Source organism: Oryzias latipes, chromosome 16 (genome assembly GCF_053564925.1).
Source record: "Oryzias latipes strain Hd-rR chromosome 16, Olatipes_Hd-rR_3.1".
In the NCBI taxonomy this organism is placed as follows: Eukaryota; Metazoa; Chordata; class Actinopteri; order Beloniformes; family Adrianichthyidae; genus Oryzias; species Oryzias latipes.
Window position 1 is genome coordinate 16,510,462 of NC_136252.1, and position 24,167 is coordinate 16,534,628.

The 24,167-nt window shown below is 38.0% G+C and overlaps 1 protein-coding gene across 7 annotated transcripts in view; it reads right to left on the bottom strand.

Annotated features, from left to right (window-relative positions):
• The window catches only part of LOC101167820 (CUB and sushi domain-containing protein 3), a 301,513-nt gene that overhangs the window by 53,244 nt on the left and 224,102 nt on the right, over nucleotides 1–24,167 (bottom strand). For all 7 annotated transcript variants that reach the window (XM_078933064.1, XM_078933067.1, XM_078933068.1 and 4 more), the window contains 9 exons: nucleotides 23,097–23,285; nucleotides 20,012–20,197; nucleotides 17,824–18,018; nucleotides 16,896–17,069; nucleotides 15,134–15,307; nucleotides 14,102–14,275; nucleotides 11,340–11,525; nucleotides 9,092–9,265; nucleotides 1,718–1,900 (listed from right to left, as the gene is read on the bottom strand). In XM_078933064.1, the coding sequence (XP_078789190.1) occupies nucleotides 1,718–1,900; nucleotides 9,092–9,265; nucleotides 11,340–11,525; nucleotides 14,102–14,275; nucleotides 15,134–15,307; nucleotides 16,896–17,069; nucleotides 17,824–18,018; nucleotides 20,012–20,197; nucleotides 23,097–23,285 (1,635 nt within the window). The remainder of the gene's footprint in view (nucleotides 1–1,717; nucleotides 1,901–9,091; nucleotides 9,266–11,339; nucleotides 11,526–14,101; nucleotides 14,276–15,133; nucleotides 15,308–16,895; nucleotides 17,070–17,823; nucleotides 18,019–20,011; nucleotides 20,198–23,096; nucleotides 23,286–24,167) is intronic.

Here is a 24,167-nt window from a genome sequence, read left to right on the forward strand (position 1 = left end):
GTTGCGTCTGTGAGATTTTACATTTGTTTGTCTTTGTGTTAAAATACAATCAATATGTTGTATCCAACGCATGTGATTTAATAAAGGCTCTAGGTTCTTTGTGTAAGGACAAGTTAATCCGGTTTTGGCAAAGTAATGAAAAGTTTGTTTTTCTCAACGAGAAATGACAGCCATTGTTGGATTTTGATGCACTATGAAGAGAAAACTATGAGTTGTTTTCATTTCAATTCTATATTTCATTAAAAGCTGAAAGCCCTTTTTCTTTTCTTTCCTGTGAAATAATGGACAGATACTTTAAATACCAAACTTCCAGATGGGAACAGATTTTGATTAAAAAAACAAAAAAAACATTAATCTTTAAACAAAAGTATAATAACCCTAATGACTTCATATGATGAATTAAGATACAAGTCTGTGTAGAAAATTATTTCAGTTTAGACTGGTCTGTTAATGTTGGGTTGGTATTTCAAGTGTCTCCCTTACACTTCAGAGGTGAGCTAACCTGTTCATCAGCTCCATTACTGTATTTTTTGGAGTATAAGTTGCTATTTTTGGCTAGTTTGTCTAGGGGTGCGACTTGTACTCAGGAACGAATTCTATGCGACCTAAAAAAAATAAATCTGTTGGTTGTTTCTTACTAACAACCACTAGAAGGCACTGTAGAAGAAGAACCAGCGTCCAAAACAAACAGACGAGAATCTGACCGTTCTTCTGAAATGTATGATATTTTTCTTATTTGGATGCGGCAGTTTTATTCTTTGTTATATTTTCTTTCCTCTGACTGATTCGGGACAACAGGTCATCAAACTGGGTTACAGAGACACGGAAGTACCACTAAAAGTGCCGTCATCCAGATGCAAGTCCTGCTGTATGGTTAACATCGCTGTACAAAAAAAATAAAGACTGAATGATATCATTAACCCAGATATGGAGACATGTTCATTGATCCATTCATTTGTTCCACTTAGCGGCTAAGAATTTGACTATCTTCTCCCACATGCAACGGAAGCGTCAGGTTCATGAACACCTTTTTGGATAAACATTGAGCACTGAATTTGACGTACGTAAAAGGAAGCAAGGGCACCTGAATTTGACAAGGGAATCGCATTCGGTATGAACACAGAATTAAGCCGGGCTTGGTGGATTTGTACTAAAGTGTTGCAGTTTTTGCCCTAAAGTGCGACTTCTTTAGGCTTTTTTTCTTCTTTATTATGCATTTTTGTATACACTGTAGCGACTTATAGTCCGCAAAATACAGTAATTTTGATCAGGGCTCAGTTAACTGGCAGATAGTAAAAGGGAATTTTATTTAAAGGATGTCTTGTGTGCATTTGTTAGTTCTTCATTGTTCGAGTTTGGTTTTTGCTGTTTAATGTTTACAATCTTGTAAACATGCTGATCCCATCCTGTTTTATATCTTAGGCAAAAAAAGAAACAAGTAGGAAAGAAGAAAAAATAAATAAATAAAAAGCACCAGGAATAAAAAAACAACAAGTTTTAAGTGACAGCTGTTAAAGCAAAGATGCCTCATAATTTTCAGCTCCACAGGCATAATTGTATATATTTCCTGAGAGTATTGATAAAAGGTGGTCTGCTTTGACAGCAGGCATTTATCTCAGTGCATGTGTAGGAGTTTAAATGCATGCATATGTGTTACTTGTCTGCATGAATCTTCTGCTGTTTCCATACAGAAGACAGTTTTGAGTTTGGCCCTTACGTTTGCAGAATGGCTGTTTGCCCGACCAGGTACCGTTGGGAAAGCAGATCCTCTCTGCCGAACCATACAGAGTGTGCCCCACCGCACAGGTGAAGCGCACTTTACTGCGCACTTTAAAGTTCCCCACCTCCCTGCTGGCATAGGCAGGTGTGCCAGGATCCCCACAGGTGCCAGTGGAGTTGCCTGCAGTGGGAGATAACCACAAAGAGAGCACTGAAAACAACACACTGGGGATGCTACCCACTCAAACTGTCTGAATGTATGGCTGTTGTCTGCAACACTCTACAATCCTTGGCAAACTCATCCAGGGGAGACAAAAAATTATACACAAAATGCATCAATGAACAAGTATGGAGCCACTACGGTTAAAAAAAGCTGTAAAAAAGGCAGCATGTTTATTACTTTCCACCTTGCCATCAACTAACAACTCTCAAAGCTTTGACAGGAGGGGCTTTCTGTCCATAAAATCAGCAGAACCAGCATTAAATGCTAAGCAACTGCACTTACAAGAATTTATGATTACAGTTTGGCCTCTGGAGTTGGTAAACCCATTTTCATCATCTCAAATGATCCCTTCTGTCTTTCATTCTGTGGCGGAACCCATCTTTTTTTTCCGCCTTCCCTCTTCACACCACCTGTCATCCCAGCCTATGAGCTCCATCACACAAAAAGATGGCCTGCTTTATATAAATTCTATTCATGCGCTCATTTGGTCCTCTTCATGGCATGAAAGAAATGGAGCATGCTCCTTTTCTAAGCCATAGGAAATGAGAAAGAGAGATGACAGGTATGGAATCAGGGCAGTCCCATCACTTTAGAAGATTTTGGGTTGCGATTGGTTTGTCATCAGGATCGGGACAGCGAGGAGGAGTTTGTATTCATCTGGGAGTTCCTCAGAGTAAAGGGGGTAAAATGAGGACACTGCAATATTGCTTTAATTTCCCCATAAACAGACTAGAAAAAAACCCAGAATGCTCAAAAAGACAGAAAGTCCATCCTAAACCATGCGGCTTCACACATATGAATATTCAAACAGATTTTAGTACAGACAATCACTGTGAGTGATTTAAGCAGTGTTGGCCTCCACCTTGAGCTGTGCAGAAGCACCTCACAGTCTGTGTGTGCAGAGCAGCAAACAGCTGCCGAAATACTTCAACTATTGAAAGGGAATTAAGACACAAACATAAAAGCTGCTTATGTGTGCAAACTACATTTGTCAGGTCAAGGACTTGCAGCTGAAAAGGAGGAGCTGGTGTGGCAGCAGTTAGAGGACTGCTTGTGCGTGCATGACTATGCAAGGCGTGTCTGACTCTTGTGGAGTCTTCAAACGCACAGTCCCAGGAACTCAGACATGAGTCCTTATTAAGCATGCATGGTTATATATAACCTGTGAGTGTGCAGCTGCATGCCTGCTCTGCATGTGTGCATTCCTCGCAGCAGCTGTCTGGACTTTCTTGCTTGCCTTTGGTTAGGTGGGGCAGGCTGACTCAACACATGCTGTGACAGCTATAATCTCACTAATTGGGATATTGGTTGGGTTCGGTTTGAGCTGATGAGTGTTCCCCAGGACTCCTTTGTGAGGAAATAATAAGACCTTAAACTGAGCAATGCAACAGATGAGGACAAAATGAGAACGGCTTGGCAAGCAGTCTTAAGCGTTATCTAACTAATTAACAAGTGCAGACAGATGAGGGGGACAAGGAGCTGCCTGTGTGGATGTATGGGTTAAAATTGCTTCTGACACCTGGCTGGTCTTGTAAAAAAAATATTTGAAAAAATCTAAAAATTCTTTTGCTGCTTCTGATAACTGCAATGTGAGAATTTGTGCCCGTTTTGCATCTAATCCTGCAGAAACAGCAGCCAATAAACGACGCAGCAAACTTTCTGCATATAAACAAAACAATAAGTCAGAAGGATTCAAAAAGAAAAACAAACATATGCAAGCCAATTACAGATTTTCTCTTGCTAACATTGCCGCACTAATTGCATCACCTCAAACATTTTTTGCTAATTTACCAGTGAAAACTCTGCCGAAGCGTAGACTCACACTAATTCTACTTTTCAGACATGTGCAGCATTGAAGCACCTTGTAAGTTGTGCTGTGGGTTTCCTTTCCTGATATTGGCCGTAACAAACGCTGACTAAAGCAGATGTGCATCCACCATCTCTTTAGTGGACAAGAAGTGAGTGACAGCTGATTCTTTTTCTACTCACAAGCAGCTGATTTAATTGTGAATTAAAAGCATTGATGAAATGTAAGCCCACTTGACAACAACACATGATGAATTTACATTTTAAGAAGGACAAATCTGAATGTCCTAGAGTTGTACAAACACCTCAAGGAAGTTTGACACATACACATTAGTGTAACTAAATTTTTTTTTATAATCATTCGTCAAAGCAAATTATAATTTTTTCACACAAATAATAATAATAATAATAGTAATAATAATATATATTAAGTACATTTACTGTTTGAAAAGTTGTGTGACAGTTTATATGTGACATATATTTCATATATTGACATATATGTGTGAATTAGGTTACAATGAATGAGATTGATACATTTATTGAATCTATTTTTTATTGGTAGTTTGTTTTTACATTTTTCTTTTTTTATATAAAGTGTTTCGCAGTGTTTAGTTAATTAACCAGCAGAGTCCGTGTTGTCAGTACTCTGCGTGAGTTAAATGTCACACAAGTGAATGACTGAATGAAACACAAAATTGCTCATCATCCCTTTAGGAGGGCTCATTTGTGTTAATCACTTGGGAGCTGACCCAGTTGTCTCAATAACACATGCCAAATTGCCTTTAAAATCAAAGTGCGTATTGACTGAGAATCCTATAATTATGCACCACATTTTAGAACAAAAAAAACCCTAAAAATATTTGAATCACATCGATCTATCAAAACCATAAAAAAGTTTTATTCAAGTGTTGGTCTTCTGTTTTTAATAAGTAACTCTGATATCCGCAGTCTAAAGCCTTAGGAAGTATACTGTGTCCCGACAAGTCATGAAAGTTGTTTAAATCAGCCATCACTGGATCTAAGTGTTTTTCTAAGAAAATCATAGGCTCTGCAAGCGTGTTTAAGAAGGAGACAATGTCAGGGTGACATCCTTGAGGATGTTTTCCTGCAGGATCCTGGTCACAGAATTCTTCTCTCTGTTCTGCTTTTCATTTTTTGATTATGGCAACCAACCAGCTTCATATGAAAATGTGCAAAAGTCACTTTGTGTGCTTTCAGAAGAGAGAAGAGCCTTCATCTCTCTGGTGGAACAAGCTTGGCTTCAGGAGGCAGCCACCCACTCTACCTTTAAGGAAGACTTAAAACTTTCCTTTTAGATAAGGCTTAAAGTTAGGGCAGGCTTGACTGACCCTAAGCTTTCCTATTAGACATGCTACTGTGGGATATCCCATGATGCACTGGGTGGATTTCCTCCCCCAATACAATTTACTCCTCACAAACAGTATTTACTGTATATATACTGGAGTGATAGATATATATCACTCCAGTTGATACCATTGTGTTCTCCTCTTCTCTAAATCATTTATGCTGTCAACTTTGTCTAAGTGTTTTCTGACTTATCCTGAGGAGGATGACTTCTTTTTGTCCTGAAGGAGCTGCTTTACTCCAATAATATCACTTGGTAAGGATGTGGGGTTCAATCAAAATAAACTTTTGAGAATCTCAAAAAAAGTGTTTTTGCAACTAGTTAAACAATACATTATACATGTTAAATTTGAACCTAACTCTACTAAAATAGCATAAAATAAGAATTTGACAAAAGTTGTATTGCATTTTAACAAAAATGTAATTTTAAAGGGGTTTGTTCGAGGGGATGTCAACTTGTGACAACAGATGGTAACATTTAAAAAAAAGGTTGTGTGTATTTGTCACAAATTCTAACCAGTCACTATTAAAATAGTGAAATAATCCATTTGGGTTTTCTGTCAAATCCTAACCAGCTTTGGCCACGGAAAGAAGAAAATCCTTCAAAAATATCGAGGTCAGATGGTGCTTAAACTCAGATATCTGATGGCTTTGATATCCGACCACTCTTTTAACAAGATCCAGCTCTCTATTGAGTGCACTTAAAGATCTGTTGGTAATGCAAGTTCATTTTTGTGACTATTTCAGAGAACAAAATAATGTGTTTTTAAATGATAAATGGTGTATACTTATGTAACTCCTCTCTACCTTCATTAAGTGCTTTAAAGTCTCAAGTTCCATTTACCCGAGCACAAATACTGTTCAAGACACTGATAGTTATAGAGCAGCCATGCAAGGTGCAAACGAAGCACCAGCAGCAACGTGGGGTTCAGTGTCTTGCCCAAGGACACTTAAACACATGTTCAATCAAACCATTGGATGCATGTCAAAACTGGACTGAATGACCCTTGCGTTCCAAATAGGAAGTACCCGCTAGCTCCAAGATGGAAAAATCCAGTAGGCTTCTTTAGAGAAATAAACAGCTATTACTCAATCATTCTGGTCAGAATAACCATTCTTGTCGTGATACCTTTTTTCTAACATGTTGTTCTTGTTCTTTTTAGGATAGCAAGTTATTCAAGTTATAAACTGACCAATCAGATGCCTCAGTAAAAGCATGTGGTGACGCCCACCTTGAACATTTGAGTGACAGATTCTCCTGAGCCATTTCCAGTGGAAGGGGTGTGGACTTTCAACAAGCTTGCTCCTTATTGACAACAGTAGTTGCCATAGAAAACAAAATCACTCAGACCAATTGCTGTCTTCTGGCTCCCACACGGCAACCTCCGTATTGTGGAAACATGGTGACTGAATTGGGTTCATTTGGCTGGAGCTGGAGGTATGGTGTTTTTTTACAATGACATCAAGCCACTCTGTCCAGTGCTCTGATACAGTCAATGGGACCATGTTGACCTTGGCTAGCTGACTACCATTATTCTGTCCAAGGGGACTGGACACTCATCAGTGAACAGGACGGTAGACCAGAGGTCTCAACCCCCGGTCAGCGGATTGGTACTACTGATCACTACTGGATCACTTGGTACCAAAGTACATTTGCTAACTATTTCCGATTGGTTTATTTTCTGACTTTAAAGGAAGTAGTATCTTGGATTCTGTTCACCACATCTATGACTTACTCCTGACGCATGACAGGTTGTTCACCTTGGTAACATGAGAACTAAACAGCTATTACTCAGTCATTCTACTTGACAGAATAAATATTTTTTCTTTGCTACCTTTTTTAACATGTTCTTTCTAATCCTTATTGTTTTAAGGTTTTTTTGCTTTTTTGAATTTATTTAACTTATAAACTAGCCAATCAGATTTCTCAAAAACATGTGGTCTCACTTAAAATATTTGAAACAGATGATTGACAGACTCTACTACTGCTGAACAGCCACCCAAATACATTTTAAGTATTACAAACATGACTGTAAAATACAGAAATGTTTCACTTTTAAACAACATGTAAAGGATATATATATCCTGCAGTCTAAAGGGGGAATGTGGTACTTTAAAAGCACTATTAGAGCCTTTCTGTGAAACTATCGGAATAGCTTGACCCAGTAGTCTGGTGCTCTATCTTCCATACATTTACAGTCCAGGTCAGTTGATTGTTGGTCTCTTTTTGTAGGTGTTTTGTGCAAGGACATATGGACCCTGCTCTATAGACCCACATCAGTGCATTTTCCCATCCCTGCCGGTTCTGCTGTGCACCTCGCACTAGCTCATGTTGAGACCACTCAGGTCTGCATTTATTTGACATTTACCTCACTCAGTCTTTGAGTCTTATGACCCTAGTGCTGGCTGTTCCTTTCTGTTTTTTTTTATTTTGTAAAACCAAGAAAAGAAGTGTATTATACACACTTAAACCCCTACAACCATATATAATTCAGCATCTTAAAGATGTTAAGATTTTGTTGGCTTACTACTTTCCAGCCATCTGAGTAAACACAAATGTAAAGTATGGGTCACTAAGTTCCACTTTAATGGTCAGGACGGCTTTAGTGTGATGGGAAGGAAAAAACTGTTAGGGGATTCAAGGGTTGAATGCGTTTTCTTAGAAAAAAAAAAACAGTTTTTTCCATGCCTTCAGAAAGCATAAAGTGGAGAAACCATAATTTCGCGTCCCGACCCAAAGACACAGTGAGTTCAGCAAAAGACTCACGCTGCAATAGCTCACATTTAGCGTATGTCATGGGTGATTTTGCTCACTCAACTGTGTCAGCAGCAGAGAGCAAAATGTGCTTCTGCTCATTTTTCAAGCTGAGGTGTGAAGTTACACCTCCATGCAACTTAACAGAAGAGGAATGATGGGTTTGAATTATTGTTTGCCGCTGACCTACCATTGGTGCCAAATACAAATGTACAACATATTTTAATCTGTGCATTTTAAAAAGCATTCAGGAGTACTTTTTAAAAGAAATGATCAAAATGCTGTAGGAGGGGAATTGGGCATAATAAACACTGAACATTCTAGGACACAGCAGTCATTTCAAATAATCTAAAAGCTCTACCACATCCCAGTTAATAGTTTCAAAATGACCTTAGCGTACTGAAAGCTTACTAAATACACTATTAATATCAGGGAACTCAGGTGTTACACCATATTGGTGTGCCGCAGGCATTTTTTATAATTTTCTCGTCTACTATCCTTCAACGTGCAGCACTGCTAACACGGTCTCTTAGGTTTTACTATTTTAAGGCAATCCTGTTATTAGAAATGTGTTGTTGTGCTATATAAATAAAGTTTGATTTGATTTGAAACACAGATACTGGGAGGTCGCCAACTTTTGACAAGCAAAGACATATTAGTATTTTTTCCCCCACAATACCCCTGACAGCAATTAAAACAACAAAAAAGTTATTACAAATTTTTTTTTTCAAGACACTAACCCCTGATGCACTTAATAATATTAGGATGGTGACCTTTATTTACATGGCTTTCGCAGCAAAAAGTTACATATTCCTTGATTATACTTTACTTTCGGCAATGTGAGTAGTGATAGGTGCATTTTTGTTAAATTGACTGTCCGTCCTGGGAGAGGATCCTTCCTCTGTGTGGACATCCCTGAGGTGTCTTCTTTTTTTTTCCTGGAATCTGTTTTTCTTTAGGAATTTTTCCTACCCAGAAGGAGGGTCTAAGGGCAGGGACACTCAGTTAAGCTTAGTCTGTTTACTTTAGTTTAGCAAACAGCTATTGTATTTTATAACTGATTTTATGTTTTGTACTATTAGTGTAGCCCGTTGAGACAACTGTGTTGGGCTACATAAATAAAATTGAATTGAATTGAATTAAATACTGTTTAGAAAAATCACAAAAAAGCTGTCTTGAATATTCAAAAAAGCACAAGTTGGAATGGGTGAATCTCTGTGTACCTGAGCAGTGAGGCAGAGGACCACTCCAGTGCCCATTCAGTTGGCAAGTGAGTGATGAGTCCCCAATGAGCTGACGGTCTCCAGGGCAGGAGAAGCGCACAGTGGAGCCAAAAGTAAACTTCTCTCCACTTATCACTGCATGGGGTGGTGTACCTGGGTGGCCACAGTCCAGTTCTGCAAAAAGGGAGAAAGAAAAAGCAATGCAGTGATTGAATTGATGGACGTATTTGCTCTAATGCACTTGATAAAATACAAATCACTGCTACTGCTGCACCTGATGTCTAATGCATTCATGTAATCTTTCATTTTTGTCATTTGTTAGCCTTTTCCATAGAATAAAAAAAAGAAACCTTTCTTAAATCTAATACTATTAATTGAATTCAGCTGAATCTTAAGAAGCTTTACTCATTTGTCAATGAGATTCTCATGTTTAAAGTACACATTCAGGATCGTAATTACTTAATTCATTTTACAATGACAGCACTTTTGTCATAATCATGTCCTATAAATAGGTAACTGATATACACACTGGTTATGAATGTCTAGGCATTAGAAAGATATTGTCCTTCAAACTCTTTGAAAGATTTATATTTTAACAAATGATAATTATTTCATTAAGTGTTAAGCATAGGCTATAATTTATTATGACCCATTTTATTTTTTAATGTAGTATTTAGAGATGTGTGTCTGCTGCTTAAAGTTTCCACTTCAATAGTACTTTATGTGAAACAAAAGAAAAGAAAGTGATAAAGTTAAGATATAAGAAACAACCTGCATATCCTAACTTCTTAATAGGCAAAATATTTGAGAAATTACTGAACAATGGACACCTACTAAGTTCTCAGTTGTTCAATAGATGGTTTAAAAAGGAGTTATAAAGTTCCATATTGCAAAATCCACAACTTTGTAAATTTTAAACCACTAAGTAAGGTGGTATAAGTAAAAAATACATAATCCTAGCATTTTTTATTTATTGAATAAGCCTGAAATGAAGTACCCATGGTTCACATTCCTAATTACTGAGTTTATATGGAAAAAAAAAAAACATTGAATATTCCTTTAAATATAATTTGATTTAAAAAAATAAACAATGCACTTTAAGACAAAATGAAAGTGGGGACATATTATGAAGCTGTTTTTTTTTCAGAACTAGGTCATCAACACTGTTGACAAGATTATTTAATTAACAGAATAAACAATGAGGGGAATATTTGGGCAACATTTTGTATCATAAAAGAACCAACAGAATATTTTTACAAAGTTGTGGAGGGATATTAATGAAGCTATAACTTCAGCAACTGTAAAATACCAATTAAGATGGGCTGGATGAAAAAGAGCTGGAGCTACTCTAACATTGTATGGAAGCTGCCAGTCTCATGACTTCACTGTTTTTACTCTATCAAGTTTATGACGGTTAAAGGAGACAAACAAAATAACACTTGTTTCTAATTCTTTATGTACTAACTATATGACAAGTCATTTCAATCAAGTTTGCTTGTAGAAGTGCTAGGGATTACAGTTTGACGGCCCAGTGGAATTGAACTGCTTACATAACAAAGTATGCTGGTAACTGTTTTGGCAACATTTTCAGAAATTTCACTTGTGTTTGCCCTCTCATGGACTGGTGAACTGTAACCCCACCCTCACCTGAAAGTGGCTGGGATAGGCTCCAGCAACCCCATTACCCTGAAAGGGGTTGAGTAAATTTATATAAGGGATGGATGGTACTGGTGGTAAATTAAGATTTACCACCAGTACCACCAGAGGGTTTCTAACCAGCCTCTACGAAATAAAAAAACAAAACAGTTTTAAACTGTTTGGTCCAGTATTAAAACTAAATGAGATTGTGAATAGTGTGCAGAGGTGGGAAATGTCATACAAAAAGAGTATGATGATCCATAATGTGTTAGGGCAGATGAAACCATAAATCTTGTTTGTTTTTATGGTCTTAGAAATTGCAAAAAATGGAGACCACCTAGAAAGAGCATGGAAAATGAGTAGTAGTGCACCAGTAGTATAAATTGGTTTAAATATTAAATCAAAGTGTTTTTTTTTTTTTGGTGAAATTGTGCCCTGTTACAGACTGGCGATATGTCTAGGGTGGACCCAGCCTTCACCCAACATGAGCCAGGACAGGCTTCAACGACCCTGTGACCCCAAAAGGGGTAAAACGGTTTAAGAAAATGGATGGATGGTTAAATTATATGCATTTTGTGCAAACACTTAAAAATAACAATTAATACTGTACCAATGCACTCTGGAAGAGGTTTGTCCCAGTGGCCCTCTGGCTGGCAGGTAAGCACCGACGAGCCAAACAGGTAAAACCCAGGGTTACAGTCGTAGAAGACCACGCTGCCAAACGTGAAGTTTCCATGTTCGATTTTACTTTCCCGTATAGAGTTGGCTGGAATTCCCGGATCTGTGCAGTTGACCACTACAGAAAGTAAAATCAAAGTTTGTCAATTCCTCATTAACTCTTCAGTTCAATAATAAAAACAACAACAACCACTGCATAGTATTTTGTAATTTAGTTAAGATATGTTCAGAAAAATCACTGCTACTACCTAATGTGATGGGATTAAATCCTACAAAAGGAGAAAAAGACGTGAGCAATGATCAGAATGCCTCGGTTACCTTCAGTCGGCTGGGGAACGTTCTGATTTCCATCTGCCTTTTTTTATAAGAGTGCTGTGATATTTTAAATATGTTAGCAAAACTGTTCCTGGCAGCCTGTCATGAACGTCAGTTTACTGTAGTTTGCGACGATAATGTAAGTAAACTATTTATGTACAGCACAAGATGGCAATGTCAGCCAAAGTGAATATTCACATCTTGGCAGCATTTGCAAACCGCTCTTATTAAAATGTATGATCTCCGTCCATTAGGTTGCTTTGATTTTAAGAAGCTTATAGAGAACATCACATTGTCCATTAGACTGCAGGAAATCAGACACTGCATTGAGTGACTCTGAATTATAGTATTAAACTATAGACATATTTTTAAATGCATTTAAAAATATAAGGTCAACTGCAGTTATGTAACACTTGCTTTTATTAAGGTTATGTTTTATTGACTTATCTGTAATTTGTCAGTAACCTGCCAGGAATTATTCCACTTTAACAAGACACTGAGTAAGAAAACATGTTTAGCAGCTATTCACTCAACAGTCACTTCACTGGCAATGCTTTCTTTGAACGCTCTTTGCTTGAAATTTTATTTACATAAATGTTGTCTGTCAGCGTGCAGGCATGTGAGGTAATAATAGAAGTGTTGACATGACCTAAACAGTCTTCATTATATTCAACAGAAAGTTGAAAAGTGAACACATGCTGAATTAAACACTGTCAACAGTAATAGCATCCGGTGCCTTTTCCTTAAAGCCAGAGGTGCGTCTACGGTTACGTTTGTCACCGCACGCAATCATTTTAAATACAGCGCAAGTCTTGAAAATCTCACTGACAAGGTGGCACTGTCAGCTGAGAACAGATGAGGGAGGGGAAGGAATGGAGTCCTCAGTGACATCAAATTAGATCAACACTGCAGGTGCATGACAAGGCTTGGCTTAATGTGAGAGAATATTAGTGGGAACAGACAGGCACATTTGACAAACAGAGCCATGACATTTTCATATGATCTCGCTCCTGCGATATTTACAGGTCTGCCTCTCTGCCACTATTCACAGAAAAGAAAATGTTATCTTTTAATTCATATATGTATGTGTCACAAAAAGGCAGGATATTTTGAAATGAATAAAGTCTGGTTCATCCTACCTCTGGTTTAGTGTATCTCCAGCCAAAAAAATCAAAGGAAAAAAAAAAAATTTGGTTTAATATCATTTAATTTTCGTATGTGTTTCTCTGACCTAATTTTTTATAAGATAGCACCATGGAGGATTTGCCATGTGCACTGCCATGCATAAATTAAAGCTAACTGTAAAAAAATAAGCATAGAAATAAAGAAGTGGGCCCACTTCTCCTCTGAGTGTCAATGTTTTACAATAGATTTACAATTGACACACACAATAAAATGAACAACAGCTGCGTTATTGCCAAATTTAAACAGGCCACTAATGAGCATAACCTGTGCAATCTACAACTGGCAGCATCCGAAAAAAGCAGCTATTACCTGGCAGAATGTCTACGATCCTGTGCTTCTACCGCTTTTGGTAAAACACATTTTAATGACGCACTTTAGCAAAAGTTGACAACTGAATTGAAGAAATATTTTCCCATTTACGATCTGCTTTACAGGCATTCAGCTTTCAGCTCATTATTGGATTTCTGTTGGTATGAGGCCATGGCTCCAAGTGCTGCTGAAGACTTTGCTCATGCAAATCAATAAACGTATGAGCGTCACCTCTTTTTCTTTTGTTTTATTTTTTTCAGAAAAATGCACAAATTTAGACATAATAATTCTTTTTTTTTCTTGTAGAATTTTCCAGTTTAACAGCACTAAAACACTGTAAATCTTGCATGGTCATATATCAACACACTGCATGTACACATTCAAGCCTTTTACAGATTATTTCACTGATCAGCGATCACATTTGCCTAATGCTAAATTTTTGTGACCGTTCCAGCTTCAGATAAGAGAATAATCCCACAGCACCTGCAAAGGCTTTGTCATTCTCTTCCAGCTCTTCTGCTGGATCCAATTCCTGCTTGCTGGCAAATACCTGCTCCTTTTGTGAGTAATTCACAGGAAGCAGCATGGAACACATAAAAAGGAAGTCTGTCGTGCAATAAATAAATACATAATATAGTAAAGCATCTTTAACTACAGTACTGTTCAGAAATTTGGCAAAGATCCAGCATAGGTTATTCCTTAAAATGTTAAAAAGGGAATATTTTCTCTTGACTTTTTCTTGGTTTTGATTGGACGAAAAGAAGTATGTGATCCAAGAAACAATTCATCTAGATGCCAGTGAATTCAGCTGTCATGTGTTCCTTCATCTCTGTGACACCTAAGGTTATTTATAGATTCTGCAGGTGCTCTATGAAGGGATCTTACCTCTGCATGAGGGGGGCTGCTGGCTCCACTGGCGGTTGGCCTGGCACTGTGCTGTAGAAGGTCCTTCAAGGGTGTAACCTTTGTTGCAGGAGAAACGCACAACATCGTTGAAGTTGAAGCCTTCCCCTATGGTGCGGCCGTAGATGGGGCTACCAGGATGGCCGCATGTGACAGCTGAGATAACCCACAATATGCCAGTGTACAATGGATGGAAGGATCAAGTACAGAAAAAAAGGAAAGAAAGGTTAGAGGCAAATAAGAGTGTATAAATAAATAAACATATAAATAAATGACACTATGGTGTTTGACACTGAGGTGTTTTCTAAATTACTTAAATGTCACGGATTTAAACCAAAGTAATAACAGAAAAAAGTTTTTAAAAAAAAGTGGCAGTGAAAGTCATTAAAATACAATTAACCCCAAAGGCTAGTGGAGGAATAAGTCTACAAGCCACGATCCTGCTGGGAGAAGCTACCTTGTGTTTAAAAATGAGAAATTAAGAGTCACATTATCAGCTTTTGTATCAACTCCTAATTTTCTCATGGAGCCTATGTAGAAATATCCTATTTAATATAATTTATTAAATTAATCATTTGCATTTGAATAGTTTTTTTTTTCTCTCTTTTTACTTACCATTTCACATGAATACAATTGTACACATTTAAAATTGAAAACTTTTAAGAAAGAATTTACTTGGTTTTTGTTTATTTTGTAACTCATACTTGTATTGAGAAAAAATATCCTTTTTATTTTTGGAGGATGTTTATTAGAGAATAAAGTTTGTATTTATGTATTTATTTCTTTTTGTTTCTTTTCTTGGGCAGCAGTTGAGGGAACCGAGAGAGCCCCGGAGAAGCCGAGAGCGTCTTGTGTTGCACAGAGAAGTCTCTTTTACTTTTTTACAGCATATGTAAAGTCACTTCGTCACATTCCCCCAGCCTTTTCCCTTTCATCAAACACTAACACACAGGGACTCCCTGACCCCATTTGCAGCTCATCAGAGTGTCTGAAAAGTGGCATAAAAATACTTACGGATACAAACTGGGAGGTGCCCCGACCAGCTGTGGTCCTGCTGACAGATCCTAACAGACGAGCCAATAAGTCTGAACCCAGGATTACACTGGTAAACCACAGTGTCTCTGTAGCCAAAGTTTTCCCCAATAACCTGTCCATTCAATATTTGTTCAGGAACACCACAGTGCCCGGCTGTGGAGAGACAAAGAATATATTAATGAACAAAAATTAGCAGTACCGCATCTACCGCAAGCCTGCCCCATCTTCCCATCGCCCATCTGTTTAAACGTTGTCCCACTAGCATACAGCTCCTCATTGCCGGTGCAACAAAAATGGTTGAGCAATATTGGAGCTATCCAGCCGTACAGTTTTGAGCCAGATTCCAGCTCGGACCAGGAAAACAAAGACGTCGTAGATGGATCTATTTGTCTGCAAGAGGATGCATCAGAAGGGAGCGGAGCAGGGAGCTTGTGGCCTGTGGATTGCTGCACCTAAATCATTGCTACAAGCCTTTTTCCAACTGCATTTTTTCATCTGCTTCTGATTCTTCATAATTTGAATAAATCAATACTCAGAAATATAATTTTAAGCTTAATTTCTTGATCATGAGAAAAATTGGTCTTTGAAAATCACAATGTAGTAACAAAAACAAAAAATAAAAAACTACTATGTAGTATCTTCAAACAAGCAATGAGATGCTATGCAAACAACATTTTTATGTCTGACATCTCAACAAATCAGTCAAATAATTTCAGCTATGATGTTTTAAGGACATTATTTGTTTCAAATCCATGCAGGCACCTATGCTCAAAGTTGTTTTTTCTAAACTGCTACAGAGTGCGAAACAGATGTGAAACTCATTAAGATCTGTGCCTTACATTCATCCACATAATCATGTTACTTTCACTTGTTATAAATCCTTCAGAGAGAGGACAGATCTTACTGAGATTTCCACTTAAAACCTGGGAAATTGCTACTGACTCAGAATCTGATTTCCCTAATTCACTTCTGCACCCACAAACTCAGCCGAGCATTTTATTATCGCACTCCAGTTGAGAGCAGCCAGATTGAGTGGAGATTTCGCTGAAAACGCCAGCAACAGCAGGTCCCTGGCCATGTTAACCCTGTCAGTCTAATGGAAGTAAGTGAGTGAAAGGTGGCTGTCTTTCGATGAAATGAGCAAATCTGAGTTGAGCTTGGAGCCCTGGTGCCACCAAGTTAATAAACAGACTTGGTCTGCCAGAGAAACCTCACATCTGTGTGGGTTTAAATGTAGCTCTAATATTTGATTGAACTTGGTGGCTATAGAGAACTGTGTCAAGCTTTACTGTGATAACACATTTTTGTGATTTTTTTTTCCCTCTGTGCTCATGCAAATATGTTTGTTGACATAACATGGCAGGGCTTCAGCAATGTGGGAGATGTGACTCCTGGGCTGGTAAGTTAAAGGCATATTTATATTTTACAGTCAATATTATCTACATAATTGCCAACCTCTAGTAAAAAAAAACAAAAAAAAAAACGTTTTTTTTCCAGGGATAGATTTGAAATAGTCGGTAGTCTATTGTGAGTTTATTATGTCCTAAAGTGAAGTGAAATACAAAGAAAACTAAATCTCTCCCAATATTTTAGTAATTTGAAAGAATGAGTATAGTAATTGACTATACTCACTTGGCAGCAGAGGCAATTATAGCCACCTACTGGTTTACCCATCTGCTTTTAATTTGGGGATATTGGCCAGACCAACACAGCTCATAAAGAACATTTAGACTGTGCTTACCGAGGCACAGAGTCTCCTCTCCTCTCCAGAGGCCAGACAGAAGACACTCTCTAACAGTAGATCCGTTAAGAACGTAACCTGAGTTACAGCTGAAAATGGCTGTTGCTCCGAAGGTAGTTTGACTTCCAATTTTCTTCCCATTTGGAGGAATAGGAAGATCTCCACAAGAAATTACTGCAATATGAGGAAGAATAAAGTAAAAAACTAGAGAAAAGGCATAACAAGGCAACAGAGAGGATGAAAGAAAAAGGGGGAAAAAAAGAGACAAGATGCAAGTTGGCTCACCCCCTCAGAGTCAATGGGGTCATTTTAACCGATCTTACCCCTCCTAATGTGGTAAAAGGTGACCTGTATCATTTCTTGGTAAGGATAATGATAGTGTTTTCCTTTGTCCCAACATCTTTCATTGTACTAGCTGGCATCTCTGTGCCATTACAGAGTCTATTCATCTGTTTCTCTTGTCAATGTGCAGTTCCCATGGCAGCCAGGAAAAAGCTTTTATGTGCGATCCCCACAATAAATAATATCTAACCTAGGCTTGCAGGGGGAATAGGTGAAGAGCACAAAAGTGAATCAGTGAGCGACAGATTAAGTGAGCTTCTGAATATGGTATTTGTTCATCAAGTCTTGTTCATGCTAATGCAGTGCACTTGAGGTGAAGCAGTTGCACAAATGTTTCAATATGGCTTGATGAAATACCTTCTATTTTGCGACTACAATAAAACACAAATTTCTGTTTCATGAGTGTCTCCATTCATGCTCTATTGTTTATGACAGTAAAAATAACTACCAGAGTTACGAGATGGGAGCTCATTTCCAGAAGATTCCACATTCAATTTTCTTCCTTCAACGTGGGCTTAGTGGGTGTTTACATTAAGTGATTTTCAAGACAATGTAAAGTTGGGATGAATCACTCAGTTTCACTCACTTCTACACCGAGGTCTCTCGTTTCTCCAGCTCCACATTCCATTAGCCAGGCACTGGATGTGGGCGGGGCCAACACGAAAATAGCCAGGGTTGCAGGTGAAAACGATTTTTGTTCCAAACTCATAGTGGGAACCATTGACAATCCGCCATCTTCCATGGTCCAAAGAGAAGGAGCTAAGACTTGGGCACATCATCACTGTGGTATTAACAAACAAACAACAAATATTGTTAAAATATGCTTTAAAGTCCCCCTCCGATGAAAATCATGTTTTTTGACATGTACTTGTGACCCTTTTCTAACAAAAGAAAACAAATGTAATAAAAAATCATTTCAGTTTTACCTTTCAGAGTATTTCTCCTTTTAAAATGCTGTCAATCAAACTGTTGCAGAGAGGTTCTGTTTGAAATAATGAGCTGTTGTGAAGTTACAAGGGCCCGGAGGACATGTGAATTGCACAAGCTCCCTGATCTGCCACGTTCAGTGTGTACAAGCTCAGGTGTGAGAGAAGACAAGATGGCACATTGCTACATTGCCCGCACGTATTTTAAGTGCACAGATTCAAAATGAACTCAAAGTTAATGTCCCAAATTTTTTCTTTGCATTTGTGTTCTCTCTCTGACCGAGTTTAAGGCTTGCTGTCCCGCATTAATCAGGGTGAAAATAAAAACAAAAGAAAATCAGAATTATTATTCTTTTCAAAAGAAAAAAAATAAAATCAGGGACCTTTCTTATTTTTGCCATGATGAAAATAAGAAAAAAAATCCTAAAGTTCATGACCCATCCTGCAGTGGGTCTCCATCTGGCCACCAGCTCGCCTCCCGGGAGCCGTTATAGTGATTGTGATAGCTCCAGCTCCATGAGCCCTACGATAGACTGTCAAGGGTGTAACCGCCTTCACTTAACAGTAGGCGGGACAGGTACTTTTGGGGAATTTGGTTCAGAGGTGTACCAAATTGCGCCACGCTGCTGAAATCGCGCTACTGCCAGACCTTTGTGCCTCACCCTTTGCATAAACCACACCGTTGGACCTCAGATCAGGTCTGTACCGTTGACTTAACCCTTGTGCTATCTTAGATGACCCCACCCTTGCATTGACATGTTCTCCCTACCATGAAAAAGGTGGTTACAGGTGGAAAGATTTCATGTAATCCATGGACACCATTGAGGTTCATGTATCATTGAAGAAAAAAGGTTCAGTGCACTGTCTAGTGGGTCTAGATGACCCAACTCCCAATGTTAAAGTGCAAAGGATAGATCAAGGGTTACCATTGAAACAAGCCGACTCTACTGCGCGAATCACGTTCAGTGTCAGCGCAACTTGACCCCTAAACCTGAAGGTAACCCTTCCTCTGGGTCCAAGCGGCCAAGAAAAAAGTTCAGCACTGGCCGCAAAAATATTTGGAAGATTACAAGTCACTTTCTTTCTGGCATTCCATTTTTTTTGCTGTGCAAGTTAATTTCACAACATGTGTTGTTTCTGAGACTGTCAGTCTGGGTTGTTTGTGCCCCACCCTTGTGTCAAGCTGTTCACTCATGCGAGAAATTTTTTTTTTTTTAAAGACATTTAGGTTGTGGGACTTTAGTTTAAAAAAAATCATAATCATGCTTAAAACACCACTGGGAAGGTTTTTTGTTTGTTTGTTTTTTTAATTGTCATAGGGGGGACTTTAAAAACCAACTCAACTACCACGCTAATTGTTCCTCTTTTCACTGAGAGACATACAAAGCCATGAACAAACAACAGCCTTAAAAAAATATATTTCTGTCACTTTAAACATTTTTTCACTAAAATGCAACATTTCCCTATTTTCTAAGCTCTTATTCTCCTTTTTCAACTCTCATTTTAATGACAAGTGTTATTTTTAAATAATTATGCAAGCCTGTTCTTCTGGGACTGAAGTCTACATTTTATGACAAGACAGTTTAGCTAAAACTTTAATATTCTACAAGCTCTCCGGAGGACTTTTAAACTCTCATTTGTACATTCAACTCTTCAATTTTCAAAACCACTGTACAAGGCAGTCACTGGAAGTAGATGAGAGGTTATGGAGATTCTGACCCATATGAAATATTGAAAAACTTTAAGTTTCCTGTGTGTGAAAACAAAATATATCAATTTCTCACATTCTAATCAAATGATTTCTAATGTTTGTCATCGTCCTGTTGTTCTGCAACATCCTTTACCCACCAATGCATCGGGGTATCTTGTTGTGATTGCTCCAGGTGCCGTCTGGCTGGCAGACAGTGGTTGTCAGTTCTTTGGAGGAGAGCCGGTAGCCACTGTTACAGAAGTAGGTCACTCGCGTGCCAACGGAGTAATCAGCAGCAAGCACACCTCCGTTCACTGGCGCACTGGGTACACCGCATGACACAGCTACAGACAGGAAGAGAACCATTGTTGGCAGATGTCTTTATGCTAAACAGAAGACTCAGAAAAGATAAATGCCTGGTAAGTGCAGGCCTAGTAGGGATTCACACACTCCCTTTGCAGATGCATATTTATGATGAAAAACATAGTTCATAGCCTTTTAGTAGTTCACTGGCCAGTTCAATTTTTCAGTACACACAATAAAATACTATTTAAACCTTTTGAAAATTGAGTTTTGGCAGCAAACATTATTTTTGACATCTGAACATGTAAAGTGCTCCAGTGTTAAATTGTTCCTCCCTTCTGAAATGGCAAATTTAAATATTTAAGTTAATGAAATTACTTGAAAAATTCAGAATCATCAATTTTTCATATATTGTGACCAATTGATACTGTACATCTGAGCAGATTTGAACATTATTTTGAGTTGATAATAGCAGTAATTCTAGTCAATGTGTGTGGTCATATTCAGCATTAGCTGCTGCATTTGATGCGGCCCAGAAGTAATACTGCATGGTATTACAATGCAGTTTATTTAACAGCTAAGTCGCATTAACTAAGAATAAGCGCCAATGTTTATGAAGCCACATGGCAACTTTTTGAAAACTAGTGTTCTTTTGAGTCCTGTTGAAAGCACAACTTCCGAAACACCTTTAGCTTTTTCCTGTATGCCTCTTGAGAAGTAATGCTTCAATACCTATTTCCAATCCATTTTGGAGTCCATCATCCCACCCTCAAAAAGAAAATTCAGCAGGTGAAATATTTCAACCCAGCTGGAAATCCTAGCAAAAATGAACATCCAAGTAAGTTCAGTCTTGGGTCAAAACTTTGACAATACGTGCAAGAAAAGCAGCCTTTTCTTCTTATGTTGTTGGGCATTTAGCATGTTAAAAGTTCATTTCAGGCCAACTGGGGAAAAAAAAGAAAAAAGTCACAAGTGCAGCTTGTTTGGGAGGCCAGCCAGACAAAAGTTTCTTCCCCCTGAAAGAACACATGGTACAGCTTCCAAAAACAAATCACAAGACTTCTTGAACAATTTCCTTTAAAAAAAGACAAGACCAGAGTAGACATGCAGGCTTACAAAGCGCAGCTCTGTGTTTGAACAGAACAAAAACCTAACAACCTCAGGAATTCACACATTAAGAGTGAAACACCTATAAAGAAAACATGCGCTTTATTAATTTTGTCTTATATTTTAGGAAATAAATTAGTCTATTTATAAATATTTCATTTTGCTGTACATTTGAAGTTATATTGCCTAATTTGAAGTACCTTTAAGGACTGAATCAATTTTGTTACTTATTATTATTTAATAATCACATGGCCATGCCTGTGTTACATTATAAATGTGTTAAAGACGTGTCTTTGAGGTATTGGCATTTAAATCAATTAGATCTTGTAGTTTAATGTTAATGGTTAGACTTAATTCAAGAAGAAATCATGTATTAATACTTGAAATCCTAAAATTCAGGAATTTAAAAGCTGGCATTGAATCATTTCTAGATCCTTGGTCATACCCAAAGGTCATCTGACTACTGTTTGTAAAAGCTGCATACTAACGATTCAACAGAAATAAAATGCACAAATGTTGGAAAATGTGGATGGTAAAACTTTAAGATTGATATTTCAATTTCTGCCTCCTAACTAGGGGTGTAACGATTCATTTTACCAATGACTCAATTCCTAGAATTATCTGTGGTTAGTAATACGATTTATAGTCAATATTGGTCAATTTTCAACGATCCAATTCAATCTAATTCAGTCAGTGTGACTCAGAGATAAATACCTGGGGACTGAACAGTGCAGGAGAAGTTTTCCAGATTCCTTGTATTTCTTACAAGATAATTAAGTGTAAATTAAATATGTGTACAAAAAACAAACAAACAAACAAGTAAATAAGAATTATTTGCAAATCCTTTCACATTTTAGTTTCATAAAGTTGAGCCCACTGTTGTACGTCCAAAGAAATATAATAAATTATTAGAACATTCTACCACCCTGTATGGTCACATGTCTTTCAGAAAAGTGTTTCCACAAAGTGATTCCACACATTGGACTGCAATGATGATTTGATCATTCTTTGTTGCCATCATATGCGTGTTGTCCACTGTGATGCACTTGATTGTTTTCACACTACAGTAAAAAACAATCCCACTGTACCTTAATCCAAATGGTATTTTCCAGTATTGTTAAAAAACATTTATTTAATTTTGAAACGATTTTACAATGGCTTAGGTCGATTTTATTAAAAACTTACCTCAGACATATCGACCTGATTGGATCGTAGGAATAGAAATCAATTTGTCAATGAATTGTTACAGCCCTACTTCTAATTGATAGCAGATATATTCTAGGGTCGCTTTGGGTTTTAGTGCTTTGGAAACGCTGTAACCAATTATAAACCTGATGGAATCAATCCTAGATGAGGTATCATTAATAACATTTCTGTTTACATTTGTTTAACTCAACAATAAACCCCAACAGAAAGCACACTATATGTTATTGTTTCCACTGAGTGTGTGTGTAAATGGATGCAGTCTTCTGTGTCTTCTTCACACATTTAACATGGGTGTGTCAAACAACTCAATCAGTTAAGAGAGATGGAACAGCAGTCGACACGGCATGCTAATGACAAGTTAGCCAAAGTAAAAAGTGAAGAAGTGGAAATTAAGAAACGGAGAAAGGATTGATTTTTGTTTCACGTCTGCCTGACAGGAAACTGGCTATCAGTCATGTTGGATTCAGTTCAGAAGCTAACAACCCAGGAACAGGGCCGAGGGTTGAGATGCTTGGATGCTTTATGTGCCTGTTTGTTTTCCAGGGGGTAGAAGGGCACAGAAGCAGTGACCAGAAGAACTAAGGGAAAAACAAGCAAAAGTTAGAACCAGTGAGCCAATGAGCATACCTTGACATGCAGGAACTGGCGCATCCCAGGTGTAGTAGCCATAGGTGGTCTTTTTGCACACAGCTGTGGCCTTCCCAATAATCTTGTACCCCCTGTCGCATGCCCAACGTACCACGCTGTTAAGATGACCCCCAGTCTGGCTCACTACAAAGCCGTGTTGTGGGGAGTCGGGGGTACTGCAGTACATCACTACATTAGACACAGGGGGAAAAATATGGTACAGAGGTGGACAGAAAAGAAGAGAGCCGGATAAGATAAATAATGAGAATGAAGCCAAGGAAAGAGGGTCAAAAAGTAGATGGAAGGAAAGAAAAAAGACATGTCATGTAGGCAAAAAAACAAGGCACCAACAAAGCAGCTCTAGAGAAACATTTTGGTGGACATTTTTCATTACAGTAAAGTTAAATTTTAAATACAAACAGTTAATTAGAGAAGATGCCTGAGGAATGTTCCATCTACTTAGCACTCAAGTGCCACAAAGCAAAGTATGTTCCCAGGATCTCACTGTTACCGCTCCTTTCTGTCTTGTGGGCATTCACATAGTCAGTTTGCTTTAACACATGCATTACTGGTTCATCCCACAGTTATTTGCTTTCCCTCATTTTACAGCCCTTGAAACTAAAAAAAAGACACATTTTATTTTAAGGAATATGACTCTGGGATGGCCAGTGGGACAGAAAATCCAGAGAGGGCTGTGTGCATTCCAATGGCTGTCAAGCATTCCCACAAATCAGCCTGACTCGGAGATGGCATGGATTTAAGATGAAAACATGGAGTATAACTCAATTTCTGTTAAAGTCAAACAAGTCATAAAGGGATCCTCTTTACAAAATTAATCGTACTGACTAACTTTCACAGAATCACTAGTGTATTAAATATAATGGAGACAACATTAAAAAATCATGTCTTCTTTGCTTCTTTTGAATCATAATTGATGCATTTCTAATGGAAGAGGCCTGCGCTCTTCATGCTTAGCACTGCTTGCTTTATTAAAGAGCCAATTAAGAATTTAGACCTACTGAAACTAAGGGGTGCAAAATAGCATGCAAACCTACAAGTGACATTCTGCTC